The sequence below is a fragment of the Micrasema longulum genome, unplaced genomic scaffold, assembly GCF_059751315.1.
Source record: "Micrasema longulum isolate JH-2025_06_02 unplaced genomic scaffold, ASM5975131v1 h1tg001705l, whole genome shotgun sequence".
Lineage (NCBI taxonomy): Eukaryota > Metazoa > Arthropoda > Insecta > Trichoptera > Brachycentridae > Micrasema > Micrasema longulum.
Window position 1 is genome coordinate 36199 of NW_028278883.1, and position 25787 is coordinate 61985.

Below are 25787 nucleotides of genomic sequence, written 5' to 3' on the forward strand. Positions count from 1 at the left end.
TAAATTAATTAATGTTTTCGCCATTTCAGATTGATTTCTGTTAATAGGCATATATTTTAAACGCATTTCCGTGGAAATGTGGCACGTCACAGATCCCAAGAAATCTCGTGTGAGATTCGATCTCCGCTTCACAACAAGTACTATTATATACATATCACACGATAATGATGGCAGAAACATTTTAATGTTTATTAGAATTAAAAAAAAGGTATTAAAAAAAACGGTTATTTACACTGCTCTTATGCCTACATAATGATGTGTGCCTGTTAGGAGTAAAGAATATATAAATAATTAAAATTAACGTAAGTTTATAAACAAATAATGGTGGTTGAGTAAATCAATGTGAAAAACTCTTTCATGAAACATTTAAAAACCTTTTTTAAATTGCAATTTAAGCTGTAGGATTTATCTTTTTTTCTGCGTTGAAATGATATTCAATGGCGTTTTCCAGTATGTACTTTAGGGGACAATACAATGCACGGACATAAGTGGCGGGGGTTGATGCAGAGAGGATTTCACACGCACGTGGTGATGCCTCCCAGCCCCCAGCCCCCAGCTCACCACCTTCCATCCTCCCGGGCGAGACCCGGAGTGTGACTGACTAGTGCCAGGGGTTCAGTAATGAGAAGCCAAGAGAGTGGGGGGGGTACTTCTCCATATTTAAAATGCAATCAACGACAAAAATGCACACTTTGTATATGCATATGTATGGTCGGGGTCTACGTTAAAGGCGCACGGGAGGAATGCGGTAGTGCGTTGTGACATTCTTGAATATCGAAGGACCAATTTTTATCGAAAGGCTTCTCCATAATGATGAGTTACTTCATTACGCAGTACTGCACTAAAAACACCCATTTCGAAAACGTAAGAAATAAAAATAAAAAATGAAAAAACATTAGGGGTTTAAAGTATGATATAACTTGTAGACCCGAAATCAACACACAGTAATAATTTATCTAAAGGTGTGAGAAAATTAATTTAAAGAAATTTGATCACCATATAGCACCTGTAAAAAACAGCGCTATATAAATCATCATTAATGATAACATGAGCAAGGACAATAAAACTGTAACCTTTATATAAAAAAAGTATACATTGTTTGCAGTGCTTTTTTTTAAAACTTTTTCTAGGTTTATGATTTTTTTTTTATTTTGAAGGAATAACGCGCTTAGCTTCAATTTTAGAGGTTTTGCAGCAGGTGAAAAGGAGAAGATAAAGAAGGAAAATTTGAAAAATACAACGACACTTAGAATAATTAATAAAAAAATCTTTTTTTTAAAGCTGGCGGGAGTCGAACCCGTTTTTAAAAACGGAGTTTTTTAAGGTGAAAAATCAAAATAAAAATAATGCAACGCTACGTAAGCTAGTCCTGTCATAAATTCTGTTACACGAGTTTGAAAATTCATAAAATTAATGTAAACAATAGCAGTTAAGAGATCTATAACCTCTTTTCAGGTAATGTCCCATCCTTTGTGATGTTATAATAATTAATCAGTCATTGAACGGTGCAAAGTAAACATAGGGTCGAACGATAAAAAAAAACCGAATCCCACAATTCGGTTTTGCTAGTTTGTGTTTCGAACTATCAATCGGTTTAAGAATATTCAGAGAGTTGAAGATCGACAGTGAAGAGGTCGTCTTCAAACTGTGCAGACATCGGAAGCTATCAAGACTGTTAGCAGAAGTCATAGAAATCCGCTCCGGGAAGAATAAATCTTGTCCAGGGAGATGGCTTTTTCGACTCCAAGTATGTAGTATGTCTTACAGCATTAAATACGACCTTACGATAGGAACCTACCGAAGAAGTACTGTTCATTTGCTCACTTCATCTTAATGGGACATTAGAAACCACATAGTAAAACAACTAATTTACCGATACGCAACCAATTTGCATCGTAAGATTCTATTTTCTGATAAAAAAATATTCAACATCGAAAAAAACTTCAACAAGCAAAATGACCGGGCTCAAGGCTCCCAAGAAAAAATATATTAAAGAAAAGAGGAAAAGAAGAAAATAAAACACTGAGTATACTATTATATTTACTGTTTATACTATACAGGTACCTAAAGCGTAAGACCGGTCATTTTACATTCATGTAAAAAAAAAAAAATTGCATTGCGACCAATGCAGTGCAGGGGATGATGATGATGATACTATTATATTAAGGGGGATTTCTCTACCTGCAATTCTGGGGGTCCACCTTCGTCCCTGATAAGGAGCAGGTAGCTCTGGTTGTCAACCTGGACTTCCTTCTTGAACCTTCCTCCTTCGGGACTCTCCTCCTGCATGTATGCTCCAGTCAGGTACCTGTGCACCAGAGCTGATTTTCCGCTGGACAGGGATCCAACTATACCCAGCCGCAAGTCCGGCACAGCCCTCGACATGGTCCATTCTTGGCTGTTGACGAAGGAATCTGAAAATAATAAAAAATAAATTATTATTATGTATCTTACAACACAGTGTGTAATACGGCAGGATTTTGTTAAAATATTACTATTTTTAAAAGACGTAATGTCTTTTGTGTCTTGTCTGTATATGTGAATGTCTTTCATATAAACTCGAAAGATGATAAGTGACCAATAGATGAACTGCAAATAAGCAGTTCAATGGCCTTATTCTGTAACTAATTTGTTTCGTAAATTCATTCGTACCGTATAAGAGGGAAAGAGAGCGATTTTGATTGCGTTAGAGCGCGATAGATAAATTAATAAACAAAATAAATGACTAACGAACGAACTGACGAAACGAAATTGTGACAGAATAAGCCTGTAGACCCCGTACCACGTCATGCCTTCGTTTCTAAAGTTTGTTAGTTTCCCAATTATCTATCTCACTCAAACGCAATAAAAATCTATTTTTGCTCTCATTTCACTCTGTTACGCTTATAGGACAGGTTATAAATTGATAAAATGTAAAAAAAATATATTCTTATTTTTTAAAATTAATTATAAAGGTAAATAAACACAAACAAAATTAACTGACGCATGTTCAACAATAGGCAGTATGGTGAATGTATCTTTCTACACACAATATAAAGTGAATCAAACTCAAACTCAAACCCGCCTATGATGGGATAAAAGGTTTGTAAATAATGCCTAGATTTCTATATTATTTCTCAAAAATAACATCCTTGATATCATGTACATATTATTATAAAAATTATGTTCAAAACTTTTTCAATTACGTGTTTATTTTGTGAAATCACAGAAATCAATTTTATAAGCCGATTATTTTCAGAACACAACTCCTTTTTAACAACTTTCTTTTGCAGCAGTTCATGTTCGGATATGGTGGTGTTTGCATCCCTTTTAACTCCGCATGTAGTTTTTTTTTTTGTTAATACTATGTATACTACGGAGACGAAGTGGTGAATAGTCATACATATTTATTAACATTATTTTTTTTTAATGTTTCAGTTTATTAGTGTTTTGAAACCGATTGTCACAAAAAACATGCAATAGTATTTTTTTACAGAGAATTCATAAGCCGCTAAATAATTCAAATGAAAACCTTAAACGTTTGAGCTTCAAATTTTAGCTTATATAACTATTTGTCCAATTCGATCGACTAATCCACAACTTAAAAAGTATGATTTTTGTGGTTTATCTCAATCTAAAAAGAGCCATAACAGTCTAATACAGGCTGGCTGGTTTTTTAATAAAGAAATATGGATTTTGTAAAAAAAAGCTACTTAATTTATTTGCATTTGGGTATAAGAAGGAAGTCAAGTGTAGTTGGTCGGCCTCGTATTTTAGTGGTTGGCTTATTCGGCTACCATTCTTATGGTCCCAGGTTCCATTCCTGGTAGGGTTTATGTAAAATATTCAAACATTTGTTAGTGTCATAAGTTTATGTTCTTTTAAATATGTTTATTTTATTTTATAAAAATTTTGAATTGGTCAAATATTATGAAAATCCATCTCTTCCACTCCTCTACTCTATTTTCTCATCCCTTAACCTTCTTACGAGCTCTTTTTTTCTCATGTCTTATATGATATATTATTTTTCTCTTTATTGTGTAACATGTTCTCTCATTATATCTGTGAAAAACTTTAACTGGATATATGTACTTTTTTTAAATATTTTGTATTCTTATATGTATTTATTATTTTTGTATATTCTGTTGTTTTTCATTAATAAATAAAAATAAAATAAAAAGGTGATTTAACACTGCAAGACTGACCTTAGATGCATATGATAAATGATCAAAGAACGATGTGTTTAATGTTTCGATGTAGAGCCCTATGCACCAACGGGTGCGGATAGGAGGGTACGATGATGATGATTGAATTACTTTTACTTATTAATTAAAATATATATTAATGAGTGGTATAACTATTAACTGTCTTTTGTATGCGGATGATGCCGTGCTTCTTGCTAGCAGCAAAAAAAAACCTGCAATTCTTTGCAACAAAAGTCTACGATGTATGCAAGAAAAGAGATTTGCTTATGAATGTTGATAAATCGAAAGTGATGGTTTTTGAAAGGGATGAAAATATAACTTAATGTTAGATCAGTGTGAACGGAGATATTCTGAATCAGATAGAAGAATTTGTGTATCTGGGAAGAATGTTTACTAGGGATGGAAAGACCGAGAAAGATATTGAAAGGAGGGTGAGTGCCGGGAACAGGGTGAACGGTACACTGAAATCTACTTAGGTAAACAAATGTTTATCGCAGGAGGCTAAACTAGCAGTTCACAACGGATTTCTAGTGCCAACTCTAATGTATGGGAGCAAAGTATGGAATTGGAAAAATGATGATGAAAGTAGGTTGAATGCTGTCGAAATGCGATACCTCAGGCAAATATGTGGTAAAACGATGTATGATAGGTGCACAAATGTCGAGATCCGTGAAGTGTGTAAGGCTGAGACATGCATTATCGACAGAATCAAGAAAGGGGTGCTGCGTTGGTTTGGACATGTAGAGTGAATGGACAGCGAAAGAACGGCTGAAATAATCTACAATCCGAATGTTGATGGATGCAGAAAACGAGGAAGACCGAGAAAGACATGGCACGATCAAGTCCATCAAATACTTTAAGATGGACATGTCAAAAGTAGGAACAATCGGCGTGCGTACATGCGAAGATGTATGAATGTAGAGGAAGCGAGGTCTGTATGCAAAAAATATAGTGATATGGCGTTATATCTTATCTGCCTACCCCTACGGGGAAACGGCGTGGCGGTTTGTTTTCTTATTTTTTTTGTTATATTTCTTGTATTTTTTTCATAAATTTAGGTACATTTTAGTGTCCAAGTTTATTAAGCACTGCGTGAAATCGCTTATTACTCAATCAATCTTGAATTGAAATTAATTTCTAAAGTAACTCATACGTATGGTAATATCACGCTTCAAGAGCTAGAATAATTGAATCTTTGATAGAAACGCAACACGATTAGGATTGGAAGATAATTTGGATAAGTGGAAAACGACATGGCAGCATAGTGGTATAAATTTTTGTAGATGATATGCAGTTATGATCATTTTAAAATATATAAAATCATCTAGTTTACAACATACAAAACTTAACAAATAAATAGTGAAAATATTCATGTTTTAGCGGAAAACTTTAGACTTTAAGAATGGCGAGAACCAATGGTTATCGTGTTTGAGTTTGAAACATTATTATGTTATTAGAATTATTACTTTGTATACTTTTAGAGAGTTATTTTTTAATTATTTTTTTCGTTAAAATTTTAAAGAAAATACATGTCCATAAGTTATTTATTACAGGAGTTTTCATTACAGTTTTTAATATTATGATTGTAGAATGTTATGTACGTAAAATCATATCAAAATTACGATGTTTTGAGTTCGGCCAAATGTTTGTAGACAAAATATTGGATTTCACCCCTTAAAAAGTCATTAAGATTAACAAATTAACTGAATGTTACACAGTGTAAAAAGTGGCTACTTAAGCCAGCCAATGATAGGTCATAAGCCCTGTAAATAACTAGACTTCCATATTTCCTTCTCAATGTTCTCCATCTCTCTTGTGATTTGTTAATATAAAAATTAGTCAAAAAACGTGAATACGTCGTGTACATTTTCTTAAGCAATCAATATTGTCCAAGAAAAAATCTCAAACAAATTAAACCAATTTTTAAAGCTTTGGAATGAAGTGACTGCTTTAGAATATTCAATAGTTTAAATTTTTATCTATTCTATCCCACGAGATATGTAAAATATGGACATTACTGATAGAATCGAACATTGATCCAAGTAATATAATGACGCTAAACCATCACGTGCCTTACAAATATATACATTCATTGTGTGATGGGGAATCACGCTAGGCAAGAACTAGGGGGCGGTATTTAATAGAAAAGTTTATGTCTTGAAAGAAAGAAGTTTCATTTTAGGCTAAACCTCACTTTACATATTTGTTGCACTAGTATGGTTATATTACTGAATTTAAATTTAAAAAAATATTACCAAAATGATTTTGATTGTGTTTGTCATTGTGTATTTTTTTCTGACTAAAAGGACATCCCGAGTTTTTGGGGAATAGTTGCAACAGTAAACAAAGGGTAAGTTCAACTAGACCCCTAATACAGGACCGGGTGTCTAAACGGTCGATCGGCCATAACAATAAAACAGAGAAACTTTAATTAAACTTGAAATCGGACACTGATTACACGAGGGGGACAAGGGGAACAGAATGAGAAAGAAAATTATATTACCCCCTTAAGTCTTGCATATAAAATAACATGCAATATCAAAACATTTTACATCAACAATTTATTAATTACCAGATACCCCTCGAACTCCGCCTCGATTTCAAGTTAGATTTCAGAAAACAATTTGTTTTGTTGAGAATTTTGTATTCTACCGAATTCAGTGAAAACACAAGACAATAAATAGTTCTTACAGATAATCAAAAATAAATCATTTCCTTCTATCTACCGATGTATTTTATGCATATATAACTTTCCAAACATACCTCACATGACGGAATCACATTATTTCTAAACACAGAAATTACCAATAATATTAATATTACTACAATTAAGTTTTACTACTCAAATGCAGTTCATATAAGTTTATCTAAAATTAAAAAATATTTACAACCTTCACTTCACATCGTTTACCGTCTCCGGATAGTAAAGTTTTCACAAACAAATTACAAGAATTCATTAGAGATACTGTTTTTTGGGATTTTATTTGTTATTATTTTAAGACTTTATTCAATTGAATACACATGTCATTATAATTATTAATACATTATGAGAAATAAAATAATAGTCTGTCTTCGGGTGCTCAGACATTAGTTTTTATTAAGATTTAAATAAAAGAGTACAAACATAATATTGTATAAATATAAAATAATGAACATATATTTATTGAACAATGCTATGAGTTTATCCTATTTTTTTGTAGACAAGGACTGGATTCAACTCCCACAGAAGCTGTTAATATGAACAAATTACAACAAACGCGAAGAACATTTTACAGAAGGGAATGACTTCTATATTCTCTTCTGTAAAATGTTCTTCAAAATAAAAATAATGAAAAACCTATTAAATTGAAGAATAAACACTGTACCTCAGAGGCAGACGGATGCAAATTCAGAATTTGATGAAATGACATATCGATTTTTGTATCCTGTTTATGATCATGTCCATTGATTTCGAAGAAATCTAAGTCTTATAATGAAAGAACCATTGTATTAAGATATTAAAAATACATATTAATGCTATAAAGTATAAGACATCACTTAGGGAAAGTAGATTCTCTAGGCTTTGGTTGAACATTTGAAGTTTGGATTTGCATCCGTCTGCCTCTGAGGTACAGAACATATAAATAAATATATTTAAAACTTTATTTAAAAAAATATTAAGTAGTGGGTGTTCATAAATGCAACCAAAACAAAAATTAAAAGAACCAATTAAAATTCAGATCTAAAATATGTAAACAAATAAGAAAAGAAAAGGAATTGATTTTTTTGTTGTTATTTTAGGTTTTTTTTTTGTTTCTTATAGAAAAATATTATTACTGTGTATTTTTATTGTGTACGTGCTGTAACGTAAAACGAATAAAATCATGTATACACTCACACACAGGTTGCCGATGTGGTATTTTTATTCTTATTATTTTATTCTGTTTTATGGTTTGTATGTATCTTTAAAAAAATATATTCAAAAAATCCGAATAGAGATTGTTCAACTAATTCGAAATAAAGCACTTTATTTTGATCGACACTGCTAATTGCGGTTAGCTGTATAAAAATTCGCTAAGACAAATGAGCTACCGAGAATCAGAACGCGTTAGAGGATGTGTTGATAAGTAGGCAGGTTGTTTCTCGAGGTTTGTGGAACACAAACGAATACACGACTACGAAAAGTTATCGGAAACAAAAAATGAGGTAAGAACAAAATAATGTATCCAGGTGTTATTGTACACGGGTAATTCATTTGATACACTCTTCGTGGTCATTTCTCACGTTCCACTCATTAGAAACACAATAAAATAATGTATATTAACGCCCGTAATAAATATTTCTCCGTGAATGCGTATCTATGAACACGAAGAGATCTCGTCTTTGACCTCAAAAAGAGTAGACTCAATTAAAATTGAGCTTTAAAAGTAACTCATACTCGTTATAGCTTGGGAGTACTCATATTATATATATTTTTTTATTTTTTTTTATTTTATTTTTTTATTTGAAAATTTATTTATAAACCCTTACGGATTATAACATTCATTTTACATAAAATAATATATACATTTTTCATTTATACTCTGTTCTTCAAAATAATTTTTTTTACATCTTTTGTAAAGTTTGTCTGAGTCTTTTGTTTAGTTTTGTCTGGTAGTTTATTGTATAATTTCAGTCCCTGGTTCATTAGTCTTGATTGTCCTTGTCTTGTTTTAGAAAGTTGTATATGGTATTTGTCTGATATTCTCGTATTATGTCCATGTTGACTACAATTTTTTATTAGTTTTAGTTCTTCGTCTACAATTACATTAGTGGCTAATTTATGGATAAATTTTAATGATTCTAGTTGAAAGAGTTCAGTCATATTTAATTGCTTAGTTTGTTTAAAAAGTTCTCTAGTTGCAGTTAAATAGGGAAGGTCATATACTAACTTTAATATTTTATTTTGTTGTCTTTGTAGTCTGTTTATGTCATTTTGATATCCTGCTCCCCATAATAGTTGCGTATAACATATTTTAGTTTTTACATAGGCTTCATACATTAGAATTTTTTCCGTTTTTGGAACATAGTTTTTGATTTTTAAAAAAAGACTCGATAATGTCGCCACTTTGCTAATTAAATTGTTGATATGAATTGTCCATGTTAATTGTCTGTCTATTGTTAGTCCTAAGTATTTAACATGTTCAATTTCAGTAAGTCGTTCATTATTTATGTAAGCATCTACTTTATGACATTTTTTTCTAGTTTCAAAATGGATAATATTGCATTTTTTTTCATTAAGTGTAAGTAAGTTTGTGTTTGTCCATTTAGTCAACATAGTTATTTATTTTATTTAGTCTTAAAATAGTACAAACATAATAAATGAATGTCTTAATATTACTTTGATCTAATTTTGGGTTTGTCTGAAGTACGAATGCGTTAATTCATTCGAATGAATAAAAGAATGAACTAAAAATGCTACCCAAATACTAGATTCGGAGATAGTGCTTTTGCCGTTGCCGGCCCTATATACTCTAAACATTGAATTATTCTGTCTAACGGAAGAGATCATTGCAAAATTTAATAAAAATCTGGACGACACGTTTAGTAATAAATAAATCAATGCAATGTCTCGCAGCAGTCTCCTGCAATGGTTCTTAGACAAAATCCAACTTCGTACACTTCTCCAGAAAATGGCAAACGTTTTGGAGAACTTAATATGTTCATCCAGGATATTGAACACCCTTGGGGCCACAAAAGAGAAATTTCTTTGAGCAAAAGTCGTTCGTATTTTTGGTATAAAATAATTCAAATTATAGGAAAACCTCGTACTAGCAAACGTAATGTTATGTTTTTGTACAAAAAGTATTGACATAATAATGTTATTATTCATATTTCTGTTCTGTAGAACACTCGCTATTGCATAGTGCTTATTTACCGTATTAGTGTTACGAATTATGCAATCATATGGTTATTCTACCTGTAAAGGTGCTAAGAAGTAGTAGTTCTCATCAGAATGGCTCCATTCTTCCTGTTTCCGTAGATTCCGGAAGTTGGAGTCACGTGCCTGTTACATCGCACACGTGCTACTTCCGCTATGATATAAGACATAATTAAGATACCAAAATGGATAAGTGATTTGAAACAGGATTTGTAAAAATTACATCCTTTAAGGGAAACATGCATTGGTCAATCAAGTTTTTTGGTTGAATTTTTCTAAAATAAACGCAATAGTCTCGTTTTCTAGTTAATATAAATATTTACGTTCTTATGACTTACTCAAATGTATAAATTTTCAGACCATTTCCGAAAAGTCGTAAATAATTTGTGCTGGAAAAATGGGAATAGAGTTATGGTACAATTGGACTTGAATCATGGACCGTGGATTTCCGAGTCCGCAACAATACCACGGGACCACAGCTCGCTTAAAAAATATACGTATGTTAATAATAATAATGTTTCTAATTTATATATATTTTAAATACTATTTTTCAACGGCAAGGGAATTGTCATGTGATAATTTGAGATTTAAGAGTATCTATAAAAACTTGCATAAATATAAGCTGTTAAGTTCGTTAAATAACAAAGCTTTAAGTTATTTTGAAACACGAATCATGACATAAAACAAAAATATCTGTTATAAAATTCTATGAAAACAAAATATTTTTTTGTCAGTTTTTCACCTAATAACTATAGCCCATTTGAGGAGATCATTAAAAAAACATGGGACCATGAAATGATATATAATGTGTTTAATTTTTAATATTAAAAAAAATATATTTGGCATTATACAAAAATAGGAATCAAGTTGTGGTAGAGCGGGGATCGAACCTTGGACCTCTTATTCGTGAGCCCGCGACACTAGCCACGGAACTACAATTCAGTTTTTTGCATTGATTTATAAATATAATTATTTCAATAGATTATAACAGAGATGAAGAACATTTTGGAGAAGTTAATATAGAAGTCTAGGCATCTACAAGGTTTATGACCTGTCATTGACTGGTTTAAGTGGTCACTTTACACACTGTGTAACATTCACCATTCTACCCATATTTAAACATCTATATTCCTTCAATTCTTTCATCTGTTGATGTTTGTGAAGTTAAAGAGCTGAAACCTTTATTTATGCGTGTGAGATTCATCTAATTGAATTATTTCACCTACATACTTGGCAACGCTTAAGTAATTTTTTTTTTTTCAATTTCTATACTAATATTCATGGACCAGGTGGATTTATCAACAATATTTAGAGTTTGTCAAATTTTTGTAGACAAGGACTGGATTCAACTCCCTGGGGAGCTGTTGATATTAACATATAACAGAGATAAAGAACATTTTAGATAAATATTGTTGAGAAATCCACCTGGTTTGGGCAGAATGGTGAATGTTACACTTAAACCAGCCAATGACAGGTCATAAGCCCTGTAGATGCCTAGTCTTCTATATTAACTTCTCTGAAATGTTCTTCATCTCTTTTATAATATGATAATGTAAACAGCTCCCCGGGGAGTTAAATCCAGTCCTTGTCTACACAAATTTGGATGAACTCAAAATATTGTTGATATTTATACCGTTTATTTCATGGCAGGAAAACGCAATAACCAGTACACCATGAGGCCGAATAATATCTACTAAATTTCATTTTGAGTGGATTTAACTTAAGAGTAAGCGCTAATAAAAATTGAACAACCCTAATTTTACCGCGTCGCGTCGTGAGGATTTGTACGACCGGTGTGCAATTGGCCTATGAATCAACGCTGTTACCGACTACGATATATTTTATATATATATATATACTTGGATAATTTATATAGCGCCATTTTTGTAAAAATCACCTCAAGGGCGCCATCTACCATCTACCATTTTACCATCTATCGTGCTACGAAAATGGAACCCTAAACATATTTAGTGTAAATTGACTTAAATTACATACAGTACTATACATTGAAGGTCGTCGAAATCTAAAACCTTCAATTGTTGTAATGTTCTCAGGTGATTATCTCAAGATCACTAATAACAAAAACCGTGCGAAGGAGATAACAAAACAGAATAAAGCTTATAAATGGCGTGACAGCCGTGGTCGAAAGAGAAAAACAGAATTTAAAAACGAGCGAAGGTAAAAACGATGAGAAAACGACAACTTTGAGCACAGTTTGGTAGAGTGATTTTACGTTTTGATGATTTGAACTAATCACCAAAACGATTGACCATCACGTCTGGCGGGACGGAAGCGGAGAAGGTTTGCCAAGATAAAGAGTTCGGTATCACGACACGAAACGTCGCCAATACAAAATTAACTAACAATTATTTATGATGGCGTAACTTTTAGCCGATTCGAAAAATGAAGTTTAAATCTTCGAATACAATTGCTTGAAGTTTAAGAAAATATTTGTTTGTACTTAACATAAATCATCTAAAAAATTAAAAGCGCCAAGTTTTATCTGCTGTCTTTGGACGTGCGGTATATAAATATAATTAATATTTTTGAAAAATGCAAAAGGTACTGAAACAGAAAATTTAATTCTGATACTCCTAAAAAAAAAACATAATCGGTTCATTGGGGTGCGGAAGTCGGAAATGCGAGACCTCGATTTTGTCGATTTTAGTTGGGCATAATAATTGGGCATAAACTTTGAAATGTTCTTTCCTATACCCAGGATACATAGGTATGGAAATGAATTAGAACAAATATTTGATATCTTCAATACAAATTTTGTTCATTAATTAAAACGAATTCTCACTCGGTATTTTTTAGAAAAATAGTGGATTTATTTTTAAATATATTATTAAATTTAACTTTGTTTCCTAGAATAGGTGATTTTTTATTTCTTTATTTAACATGTTAGACATAATTTTAAATTGTACATTGGTGGATTTATTGCCAAATGGCAACTTCTTTCAACCAACTGATGATGATGATTTCACTAAATAGAGGTATTATTATTTAGTAATTTAACTTTTTTATTTTTGTTAATTCTCAAAAAACTTATATTTTTTAAGTACCAATGTTGTATTAATTTTTTTATTATTATTATCTAGTTATTCTCAACTTTACTGTGTTATATTTATATTTAGTACGTAAGATTTTCTCATGGTTATTGCTATCTTTATTTAGAAATGTTATGTTTCTTTTTAACTTTTTGTATTATATGTTTACTTAATTGTTAAGTTTTAATTATTCTATTATTTCATACTATATACTGATTACTGTGCACTGCTGTGATTATTTCTGTAAATTATTATTTTTTCGTAAAAGGTTCTCTGAACCGTTGATGTATAAATAAATAAATAATCAGTCTGACGTGCAGTTGCCTTTTTAACACAGTACAGGGGAGGCGTCTGAGAGAAACAGAAAAAGTATGTTTAAATACTTGTACATCAAACTGCTCTTCCACTTCACATCCTGTTAAGTAACCACCATTTGGAAAACATTGCTTTAAAGCGGTTTCCAGTTTGACTTTCGGTGATATTTGAAAAGACGTGCGTGTCGGATTGAAGATATAACCGGGACCAGGAATGACTTGTTTTTTAGAAGATAAACGTTGAACATCATTTTGTGCAGTATTTTTTGAAGATGTTGTTTTGTGGGTACAATTATTCTGTTACGGTACGATGACGACCATTTTACTAAACTAAGGATTTATGTCAGTAATTACGCAATAATTCGAGCGGTTGCGATCAAGATTAATCGCAATATCTTCCGATCTCACCGTCAAATTAAAAATAATTGAAATCAGAGATAAATACCTTTTTATTTGTTGCATCGAAAGATAAAAGTGTTATTGAGTTGTGTAAAACATCTTACAAACATAAGTCTAGAACTTGTCGGGCCTCAATTATAAACCTGGTATTAAGTCACACCTAGGCATAGTGATAATACCATCCTTATTCTACCACTATAATAAGGATGGTATTCACATCCGTATTCTACCGGCCAAGGCATAATTTTATTCTAAGTTTATGAGTAAGGCCTATCATTCTATCATTCTGGGTGACAAAAACGTTGGAACTCTCTGGCAGGCTATGTCTATTTCTTGGACCCCCGACCAGAGAACCAAGGTGCCACCGTGCTCCATCATACCGCTTCCCCTTTTCTAGCTCTCTGTAACACACATTATATACTCATCACATCACACTATTCGTTCACCTTGTCACCCATGCGTTCATTCTATATCGCAATTCTACATTATTGCGTCTTCCTCCACTGTGCGTCCTCTCGATGAATGTAGAGGAAGCGAGGTCTGTATGCAAATACATATTGATATGGCGTTCTATCCTATCTGCCTGCCTTTGCGGGGAAACGGCGTGATGTTTTTTTTTATTTTGGTAATATTCGAAATGTTAAAGTTTCTTTTTAAACGTGACATAAATAGGGCACTATCTTTTTATCTCAATTACACTGTGAATTGATAATTTATTACATTAAAACATTAAGAAAAAATGATCACGTTTCGAATGTCCGTTCAGAAATAATGTAGGAAATATTACACACTTTTGTATAATTTTTTGTCGTGTTTCGAAATAAATCGGCATAATTATTTTTAGTAACAAAGTTATCGAAACGGTAAATTACAAAGTTGGCATATTAAAAACTAGCGTATTTTTCGCAACTTTTCGGTTAAATATCAAATTAACATATAAAGGATGTGAGAATATCGGGGCCCGTTACTATCACAATGGGAAAAACACAGCTATTTTCAATTGTCCATAAAAAAAATATAAAAAATCTGTATAAATAAAAAACATTAAATATTTTTTGAAACGATATGTTCAATCATAAGTTATCGACGAAGATGTTTAATTTTTTTTAGAATGTACCTAAATATCATACAAAAAAATAATTTTACTTTATAGACAGTTAACCTCCCATTTGTAATCGAGGCCCGGATAAAATATCAACATTACGTTGAAGAATTTTTGCAAGTATTTTTTTTATTCTTACTATATTTGTGAAGCTAACACAAAGTCAAACGACATCATTTCAACTCAAGCACTAAGTACTAAAGGGCAATGAGCAGACAAACATTCCAGGTTCTGAGTGCTCTTGATCTTCCAAGTATCTATTGTACGACCAGATACATGGCATCTTAATGTTGCTTTATTCTATAAAGGCAAGAAAAGGTTTCGAGATAAATTAAGAGTAATATTTCTTTGATGCTGAACAACAAACGTTCGGTAAAGAGTAACTTGTATGAGATATTAATGAAGAGTGAAGTATTGTACAAAAAGAAATACAAAATTCACAAAGGAAACAACATGAGAACAACATAACATTTATTTTTAAAGTAAAATATTTTTATTTTCGCGTAGTGCAGCGCTTAATAATTATCAATGGTTTATTCCGTTTTTGACCATTTGAATTTTTCATACAATAGTAAAAGTTTGTACTGCGTTATCAAAAATTCAAGTAACTTATATCTATTGTTGTGTAATGAATACTGTAATTTTTGCCCGTATTTTTTATGTTTTCGTTGGTTGGTCGATTTTAACACAATAGCAAGAAACCTAGATGTGTTCTGGGCCTTACGTATAAACCTGGTATAAAGTAATGCCGAGGCATAGTGGTAGAAAACCTCATATCTTTATAAAATGTTGTATTTATAAATGAACCGGGTTGTGGTCCCGTGGTAGTATAGTGGACTCACATGCCAAAGGTCCGAGGTTCAAATCCCTCTCTACCACAAAGTGATTTCCATTTAGAAAATAGTCTGAAAATTTAAATGTTTGAGAATGGGATTCGAACCACGGACCTTTGAGCCGTGAATTAGCCACGGGACCACAACCCGAATCATTTCAGATAATAATATGGAGTATTCATATAAGTCAATAAATTATGAAGTAAAAGCATATTATGATTAAAACTCCATAATTTCATTACATATTACAAAAAAAAACACAAATGCAAAATTTATTTACAAATATTTCAGTTATTTAAAAAAATATTTTATACTACTAGAAAGTCCAATTATAAATGTGAATCGCAGCACAGAAAATCCAGGCTTGAGAAAAATAACATTAATTTTTTGTGTTCCCATCGGGAATCCATCCGGAGCCTTCCGTGCGTGGGTCAAGCGTCTTAGCCATTACTCCACGGAGGCCACCATGGCATACACAATGTTAAGTCAAACAACCGAAGCGGTGTGGTATATTCTACAAAGAAAATACGATGTAAAAACGTATTAAAACTACCATAACAAATTTAAGTGTTTTCTTCAAATAACACTGAATAAGAATTATCGGTAAAAAATATCAAAACAGATTACAACTTTAATACTTTATGTTGGTGTGTATTTTCATATTTTAATTGGATATGTTTATGTACGATTGTGCATGATAAAAGTATTGTAAACCGCTAATGGTAACAGATGGTCAAAATTCAAAGAAGTATGGGTCGCTTCGGGCACTCTCTCACAAGATGTTCCGGCGTTCCGGGACGCGAGTGGTCATTTACTATTATAACATATGTATATAGAGATGCTCAGAATCAAATATATATATCTGATAGTTTGATTATTTTGGTAACCGAATAAATCAATTATACTTGTAGTCGTATGGGTCAGATAATCCGTTAAGAAACTACGGTTCAGATAATTGGTTAAGTTTATAAAAGTTATACTTATAATCAAAGGTGATTGGCAATATGTATTTTAAAATAGTTAAGAATATGTATTCCTGCAAGTACATAAATTATTACGAGAGCAAAACAATATTCTTAAACTTAATAAAATATAAGCTGTGCTGGAAAGTATGCAAATAACTAATAAGTGATGTAAATAAAAATAAAGTAAAATTTGTTTAAAAAATCTTTTTCTTAAATTCTAAGTTTAGTAAGTAAGAAAAAAAGGGGAAACCAAACTATTTAAAACAGTGCTAAAAAAAGTGTTTGTTTATTATATTTTATATATTTCGGTATCAAAAAAGACTTAATTTACTTGTATTTTTTTTTAAACTTTTGTTTTATTGATATATTTAAAAAATATATATATTACTATGAAAACATTATTATATTGTGTTACCAAAATATTTAAAGAGAAATCCTTGCAAAAAAACTGCCTTTGCAGTTTGGCGGGAATAAAATACTCGTTCAAAAGAATGCTTATGTATAAAAATTTCAACAAAATTATTTATTATTAGTAAATGCAGACGCGATAAAACAAACCCGAAGAATCAAAAAATCTTCATAAAAACGGTCCAAAAAACACTGATTGTCAAATCGTTACTGTTTTCTCATAATAACTGATAATTCTAAAAGAATAACCAATGTTAAATTATTAAATTGTTTTTATAAATCAAGAATGCACAACAATAAGTATTACCATATGCATTAACATAAGGAGGTGTGTTTAAAAAAATACTAAAGAAAAATTATCAGCACAAGAACACGAAAACAAAACCTTTAACAGAAAAATGCGATATAGATTTTAAAAAGGCATTGAAGGCGAGTTGGCGTCGTTGAGATAAAAAGTTTAATGACTTGGACGACGTTCAGGATTTATTGAAAAAGCATTCGAATCATTTAACAGAAAAAACTTGATATAAAATACTTAAGTTGGTATGTAAATGGGAGAGATAACCAAATACTTTTAACAGGAATAAAATTCGAATAATTCAATATATTTTGTATACTATGTTAGAACTAAAATGATGCATGTTAAAATTCCACACAGCAGTCGTAATGAGGCCATTTCTATGTTTCTTGTGATTATTGGAAGTACGGTGCTCGATAAACGGGCATGTTTTGTTGCTGTAAAGGATACGAAGAATGTGGACCAGGAGTCGTGTAGAGATTTTTCCAAATCGATGTGTCGCGTTCTTACAAGACTGTTAGAATATTTAGTTACATTCATGTTGGATTTGAATACTGCATTGGGTTCATCATTCTACAAATTTAATGATAGATTTCATCCATTTTTTAACGAACTCTTGTAATTTTATGCCATAAATTTCTTGTTCTACAATATTATTAATTTTATTTTATTTGGAAAATCAACATTTACTTGTAATATTCGTAGTTTTTGTTTCTTGGGTGAGTTTGAAAGTAAATGAGGCGTTATGTGTGTAATTTTTTTATTATTTGGTAAATTAAGCCCATAAAAAAATAATTTGATACATACATATTTAATAAATTTATTTATTTATTTATTTTTACGGTAATTACCGTCATTTTTGTGTAGTTTGGGTTACAAAAAACATAATGTAAAATTAAATCGTTTTTACTAGTAAGCAGTCATATTTTTTTATTTTCGAATCTACTGAAGCAAATGTTTTAATTATTTTATGGTTAAGTACTGCATGGCCGTTAAAAAAACACACCTATTTTTATAAGCTACTTAAAGCAATTTGCGTATTGATTTATTTTATTTAAATATTTTATTTTATTTTGGATTTTTACGGCAATTGCATAAAATATAAGTAAAATTATATTAACACTTCTAGAGCCAATTGAAAAAATCCACTGTAAATCTAATAAAAGATATGAAAAGAGTTTACATAATTGTATGTGTGCGACGTCTGTATTAATGTGTGTGTATGTGAATATGTGTTTATATGCGTGTGTGAATGAATGTGTGGGGGTGCGTGTGTGTGGGTGCGTAAGCATAAAAATATACATAATTTAAAACGTGTATTAATATTGAAAAAGGTATGGGATTTGTATTGATGTACTGATTGATACAAGGTTTGCATATAAAAAATAAAAATAAAATAGTTTATACCTACTTTAGAAACCTAAAAATCATTAATTGATTTTACCATTTCCCGCACCTAATGGTGCATATGCATTTACACACCAACTACAGCGCATCTTGATCATTTTGGTTACATGAAGGTTATGTGATCAGTCTTATTCTGCAGGTGCCAGTCCAAGGACTACAACATATTATAAAAACAACTTTTTAAATATTTATTTGTGCCACGTTGGGGATCGAACTCGAGATCTCTTGCATTGCCTGCTATCACGTAAATGAAATAGCTATAAAACAAAATTGATATTTTCATTTGACAATGATGTTTTATAAAAATACTACATTATTCATGATAATAAAGTCAACATATTATATATGAATATAACATGAATATGTATAGTATTTGTCATTTAGGAGCCGGGAGAGGGAAATAAATGGGCAAGTCAACAATTGTCCGTCAAAGGGTTGTATAAATCTTAAGTCCGACTGAGCACATGACAATCTCTCAGCCACAAGATCATCTATATAAATTAGGGGAAATCTCTAACAGCATCCCTTGGGCGTACCGAAGTCAGGTCCTTACCCCATTTCTAAACAAACACGATTAACATAATAATCTCCTCGTTTCAATAGCCCGTCCAAATAGCGAAGGTGCCACTTCAAATTAATGTGCGCAAGAAGGCTAATTGCAGAGTTATATCATAAACCAACCCCATTAAAGGTGAGGTAGCCGCGGTATAATTTTATGACTTGGCGAGGTACAGGAAATGTAGCGTGATAAGGGGGTATATGTATAGCTCAACCTTGACCATGGATTGGACGCTGTTTCTTGGTTGCGAAGGCCATTAGATTTAACCCTTACGCTGCTACGCAGTTTTTCAAGAATCTAATCAGAAATCCTCTTATTTATACATTTCAAAAATATTTTATCGAATACGTTGTTTTCCAAACACACTACTGTTTTATCAATTAATAGCAATTCCAAGAAAAGTCTTCCATTTCATAAATATCTAGTTCAAACCCAATGGAGTGAGCAAGATAGAAAATTCGTGCCGCAAATAGACAATTTTCGTACAGCGGTTGTAAACCCTTTCTAAATTGAAAATTAAAACAAACAAAACTGATCTCGTACTGCAATCTTACGGCGCATTGTTATTATTGAAACGAAATAATTGTGATAGTTTTTTTGTTGATTGCGAGGCAAAATGCTCTGTTATATATTATCAAACCTACCACTTCCATAAATGCATGCTAAACAAAAATTGAGTAAAATATATCTTGAAATTTGTTGCAACAGAGAGGGAAAAACATTTTTGCCAAGGGAATATGGAAGTCTAGGCATTTACAGGACTTATGATCTGTCATTGGCTGGTTCAAATGACCACTTTACACACTGCGAAATATTCACTATTCTGGGTATGTTTACACATCCACATTCATGGTTATTTTTACATTACCCCAACTCTTCCAACTGTTAACTTTTGCAAACTAAAAGAGCTGAAACCTTTATTGATGTCGGTGAGTTTCATCTGGATAAATTATTTTACCTCCTAGGTAATGCCTAAAAATACTTTAAATTTTTTATGCAAGTTATTTTAATCAACAATATTTTGAGTATGTCCAAATGTTTGTAGGGAGTTATTTAGATTGCAACTTAAAGGTAACCGGTAAATGTACTAAGTGATATTATTTCTTGGTAGTTGTCATAATATAATTTTAATTTAAAAAAATTATGTTTTTGTACAACTGTCTCACAAATTGATATCTCTTCTAAGAAAATAATGGATTGAGTGAGATAGACAACAGTTGCCGAAATTACAAACAGCTGAGGTAAATTACATATTTTTTACATTTATATATATTTTTAATCTTACTTTGTTACTTTAACTAACAATTTAACTCTGCAAAGCGTGTTTTTTATTATGAATAAATTTACAAAATATATCATTCAAAATGATAACGGATAGTAAAAGTGATAAAGAAATCATAGTATCTCGCCGAGAAACTCAGAGACTTAGCAGCTGAACCTATTCCGAAAGTGAATTAGACAATAATGATATCTTTTTAAGTGATAGTGATAATAATTTATAATATGAATCTTACGAAGAGCACGAAATCGAAGAAGCTTTTTCTGAAGTATTTTTGGATCAATATCGAGCTGATATACCTCATTTACGTTTTCTTTGTAGAATAGTTTGTAGAATAGAGTTTGTATAGTAATAATTACGTTTTGTTAGTAGAGTAATAATTACTACCTAATGAACAGCTAAAATATTTTGATTTCCCATTACTGTGGGTACCCATTATAATAAATTAACAAATGATTTTTTTAATATTCAAACGTCCTAATTGACAATCATTAGGTTCCATGGTGAATTATTTTTATGTTTTATGGCTCTTTACTTATTTGTTTATATTCATAATTATGGGGTTTTCCGGTGATATAGGGACCTCACTAGATAAGAACTTTTATATTAAAGGTAAAATATTCATTACGGAAGTACATCAATATTTTTGTAATCACTGAATCGGATTTAATAGCGGGGAAAACACCGAATATGATTATTTTCCTCAAATGTCATATAAGTGATAAAAAATCTTACTATTAACAATGATTTATTTTTTATTTCACTGTTTCTGGAATGTAAAAAAGTTCACTGTTTCAGGTCCCAACTAGCTAGAAGTTTCCTGTGTTTAGTTGTTTCTTTTTTCTTAAAAGCACTGTGAATTTAAACATCATAAAAAAAAATTATAATTAGGATGTTTAGTGGTTTAAAAAAATAAAATGGTTAAAATACGAAGCTTTTTTTCTTCAATTTTTATGTATCGTATTATCAGCGCTACGATCTTTTAAAGTTTTGTATTTCTGACATTAATCCGCTTGTGACGTCGCAAGGTCTCATCCCCTTCTTCTCGGTTAGTTCTGTTGATTGGTTTATTGACGATTAGCAAACCGAAAATCTTAAACAACCCTCTTATCATTGGTTGATTCATATGAACAAGTGACGTCGTTCAAAGTTGTTCGTTTTCATTAAAATACTTTAAATTATTTTTTATTCATTTTCAAGAAACTTTGCTGTACAATTTAATACTTAAATTTTTACTGCGCGTAAGAAAATATTTTTTGTATTAAATTTTCCGTAGGCCTGAAATAGGTACGAAACTAAATAATGAGCCGTCGAATAAGTAATTTTTATGTTTTGAAAATGTTTTATACCACTGACGGTTAAGTGCAACAAGCAGTTCCTGAATTCATTTACCCTTTTGGGGATTATGACGTCAGCATCAGTCTAGTTAGAACTTTATGATAGGGATTAACAACAACGATATATCGTTGTTTAGCAGTATAAGGGTTAATAAAAGAAGTAAATTGAAAACAATCAGATTTTTCAAATGTTGCGGAAAACTTTCAAAAACGCTATTAAAATTAATAAAGAAGGTTAGATTGAATACAGAGCACACACATATAAATCTAAAAAATAATTTATTTAATAAAGTTACAGTAAAAATCTACAGTAAAAATCTTAGAAAAGAAATGTAAAATTTTACTACCATAAAATTTCTCTTTTACACTTTATGATTCATACCATTAATTATTGTAGTGTTTCCATGTAGTTTAAAAAAATATTTGATATTATGGATAGGATTATTGCTTTGTAACTAAAATTCGTAAATCAAAAGTTATTATTGAAATAATTTAGCAAGAATTGAGAATATTAAAAAAAATAAAAATGTCGGTACTATGTTTGACCTAAAATATCTACATCTAAAAAGCTAAAAACAGCTCACTTTCATGTAATTTTTATTGTCGAAATATCTAAAAAAAAATATTTTTCTGTTTTTAGTGCACAAATAATTTTAAAAAAACACTTTAGACTTATTTGTGAATTCGATGATCTTATAGAAAGTTAATGTTTACTTCACGTAGGAAATTAAATAGGCAAGTTCAGTGCTACGTGAAATTAGATAGAAAAAATATTTTCGTACACGCGGTAAAAAATAGAGCATTTAATTGTACTGTGAAGTTTCTCAAAAACGTATGAAAAAATAATAAAAATGGTTTAAATAAAGAACTACTTTGAAACGTCGCAGGTTCACGTGAGCACAAGTTATGGCGTTGTGACAGATTTCCAATTTCGACGGGTACGGGGTTCAATTTTGAAATGTCAGGAAAATTCACCGACTTATTTAACTTAACTTATTTCGTTACCTGCGGCGTAATCTCAAGATCACAAAACTTAAAAAAATCATAGCGATGATAAAACGATACACTAAAATAAAAAATGATTTCGTTTGATAGTTAATCAATTATTAATCAATAAATAAAAAAACTCCTCAACTTGATTTGTTTTCTAATGTGGAATAAATTTATACGCTAACGATAATTAACAACTGAATTATAATTATGACTTCGTATAAAATTTTATAATTCTGATAGGCAATCGCTTGGAGGCATTCACACACCCAAAATGTAAGACATAAGTTCTCATCAAATTGTCTAGGGACTGTATTTGTGCGAAGGGGAGCTAGATCGCAAGCAACCCTCCTTGAATGAGGTAACAATGAGGAAAGAAGGACGATTTATGTCTTCTGCGCTGACCCTGCAGTATATATATCACTTTTTATAATAGACGAATGTGGAGCAAAACGAATGAATTCTGATTGTATCTATTTTGAAGTCGGCTGATAGGGGAGTTTTTCAAGCGCCTCCGACAATATTGCAATGGAATTTTAGATCTAATACGCGCGCAGTATTACGTCTTTAAAATACTTTATGACCCATTTTTGATAATCCCCCAAAACATTAGCTCATATTTTATAAGATAAACTGTGATTTAATCAATAAAAATTGCAAATTTCGAATTCGTTAGTATTTTGTAACAAAGCAAACTATTTAAAACAATGAGATGATTATAATACGTATTCATATACAATATTATGTTATTAGTCTGTGCTCTGTTATAGGCACGTGTATTAAAAAAAAGACTATCCGGCCACATTTGCTTTAAAAGGATAATTAAAATATATAATTAAGATAATTAAAAAGATATAATTACTTACGGACTACGTATTGTAAAAAACATGATTGAAATTCTTAGATTTTAAGAGCTTTCATATGCGCACATGTTTTTTTTGGGTTATTATGTTGGGCCTTGTAGCGTTTGCAAAAAAAAAACGTGCAAGAAACTTTAATTTGGTGTTAATTCAAATATGTATGAAAACATAGCTTAGTTATTTCATTTAAAAATTACCGATAGAGTACTTGTCAAGTAGTTAGAGGAGTTTCGCTCCTTTTCGGCGACCCTTAGCATGAATAGGATTGAATATAAATTTTATTTATTTTTATTACTGTCATAAATGTAGACTTCTTTTGGCAAGGAGTACTTAGATCGTAAATTATGACGCAGTGTTTTCCTTACTGGGCTAGATCAGGTTTTATTATGTTACCACCACTAAAAACATTTCGGAATGATAATAAATCATCATTGATGACAGTGGTTTGATAAATTGAATGCTAAGTTGGGTCAAGATATTTTATCGATAAAATATGGTCAAAATAATACCTTATGCTTAGAAAACTTATGCTAAGATACTCAAATTTACATTACTAACAAATTATAATAAAAATAAAATAATAAATATAGATAGTTTTATGGGTTTTTGCAAATAACTCTGAAACTAACACTTACCAACCAATTTATGTGAAAAGCGAGTCAACTCCGAGCGGATTAGGGCCGCAATTACAAACGCTATCTTCATCGGTATTTTTTTAAATTTTTTTTTTCTTTTATTCAGGAAACATACAGTACAGTTACAAAGTTTAATATTTTACACAATTAGACTTAATTCTAATGGACCAGTGAAGTTTCCATATTGTAAAGCAATTATATGTAAGGTTAATTATGAAAGTATAAAAAAGAGAAGGAAAAAGAAAAACATAACTGAAAGTTGTTTAAAAATTAAAATTTAAGTGAAAAAAAGATATTTTAAAGTTTGTAGTTTGTAGTAAATATTTACAAATGGAAATAATATTAAAGATGAAGAAAATTTGTAAGAGTAATAAAGTAAAATCGAAATTTTTGTACTTAAATGTGAATATTTGTAAGAAAATTTAAAGTATCTTCGTCGGTAACCTGTAATTGAACATGTTTCGAAAAAAAAATGTATACGTATTCTATTTTTATATAGAAAACTTAATTTTACTTTGTAGATAAAATTACAGATAAAATCCCTTCATGAAATGGCATCAAAATACCCTTAGGACCTTTGTATAAGGGAAATACATGTCAAAGAAAATCTACTCTTAGGTCAGCATTCGATTCAGGCAGAGGAAAATTTGTCAAAATCCGGCGCTCCCCAAACACTAGATTCGGAGATCGTACTTTTGCCGTTGCTGGCCCCTCTGCCTGGAACCTATTGCCTTCAAACATACGAATCATCGACACTCCCAGTCAGATCAGATCCCAACTAAAATCTCACTTCTTTAGTTTATCATACCCTCAATTTTAAATCAGAAAATATAATATGTCAGTTTAGCTTAGTTAGAATGTAAGTTTAAGTATACAATTGTAAAGCGCCCTTGAGATGATTTTTCACAAAAATGGCGCTATATAAATCAGCCAATTATTATTATAATTATTATAACGTCCCGTTGTAATACGGGTCCAAGGTTCGAATCCCGCTCTTTCACAATTTGACAAACATTTTGTAATATTAAGTTTTTTACAACGTGTTGAAAGTGGCGCATAAAATTAAAATATTTGGGAATCTCACAAGAACGCCTCTATTTTATGTTTTTTCAAGTTTTTAGTGCAATAATAAAAAAAATATATTTTCACTAGGTCTTAAATTTTAAGTATTGCGCTCTTGTAAAGAAATAAATATGTCGTAGACACCAAAAAAATAAACATTTCGTATAACTATTTAAAAAGTTTATGGTTTAAAATAATTAATAACC

General features: G+C 30.9%; 1 protein-coding gene across 4 annotated transcripts in view; it reads right to left on the reverse strand.

Moving 5' to 3' along the window:
* Positions 1 to 745: 745 nt before the first annotated feature.
* LOC148274272 (arf-GAP with GTPase, ANK repeat and PH domain-containing protein 3-like) overlaps positions 746 to 25787 on the reverse strand; it is a 64790-nt gene continuing 39748 nt past the window's right edge. For 3 of the 4 annotated variants that reach the window (XM_088237359.1, XM_088237360.1, XM_088237361.1), the window contains exon 3: positions 1139 to 2414. In XM_088237359.1, the coding sequence (XP_088093485.1) occupies positions 2158 to 2414 (257 nt within the window). In that variant the 3' untranslated portion in view covers positions 1139 to 2157. Of the gene's footprint in view, positions 842 to 1138; positions 2415 to 25787 lie in introns of those variants that run through there. The other variant, XM_088237362.1, reaches the window with a different exon arrangement.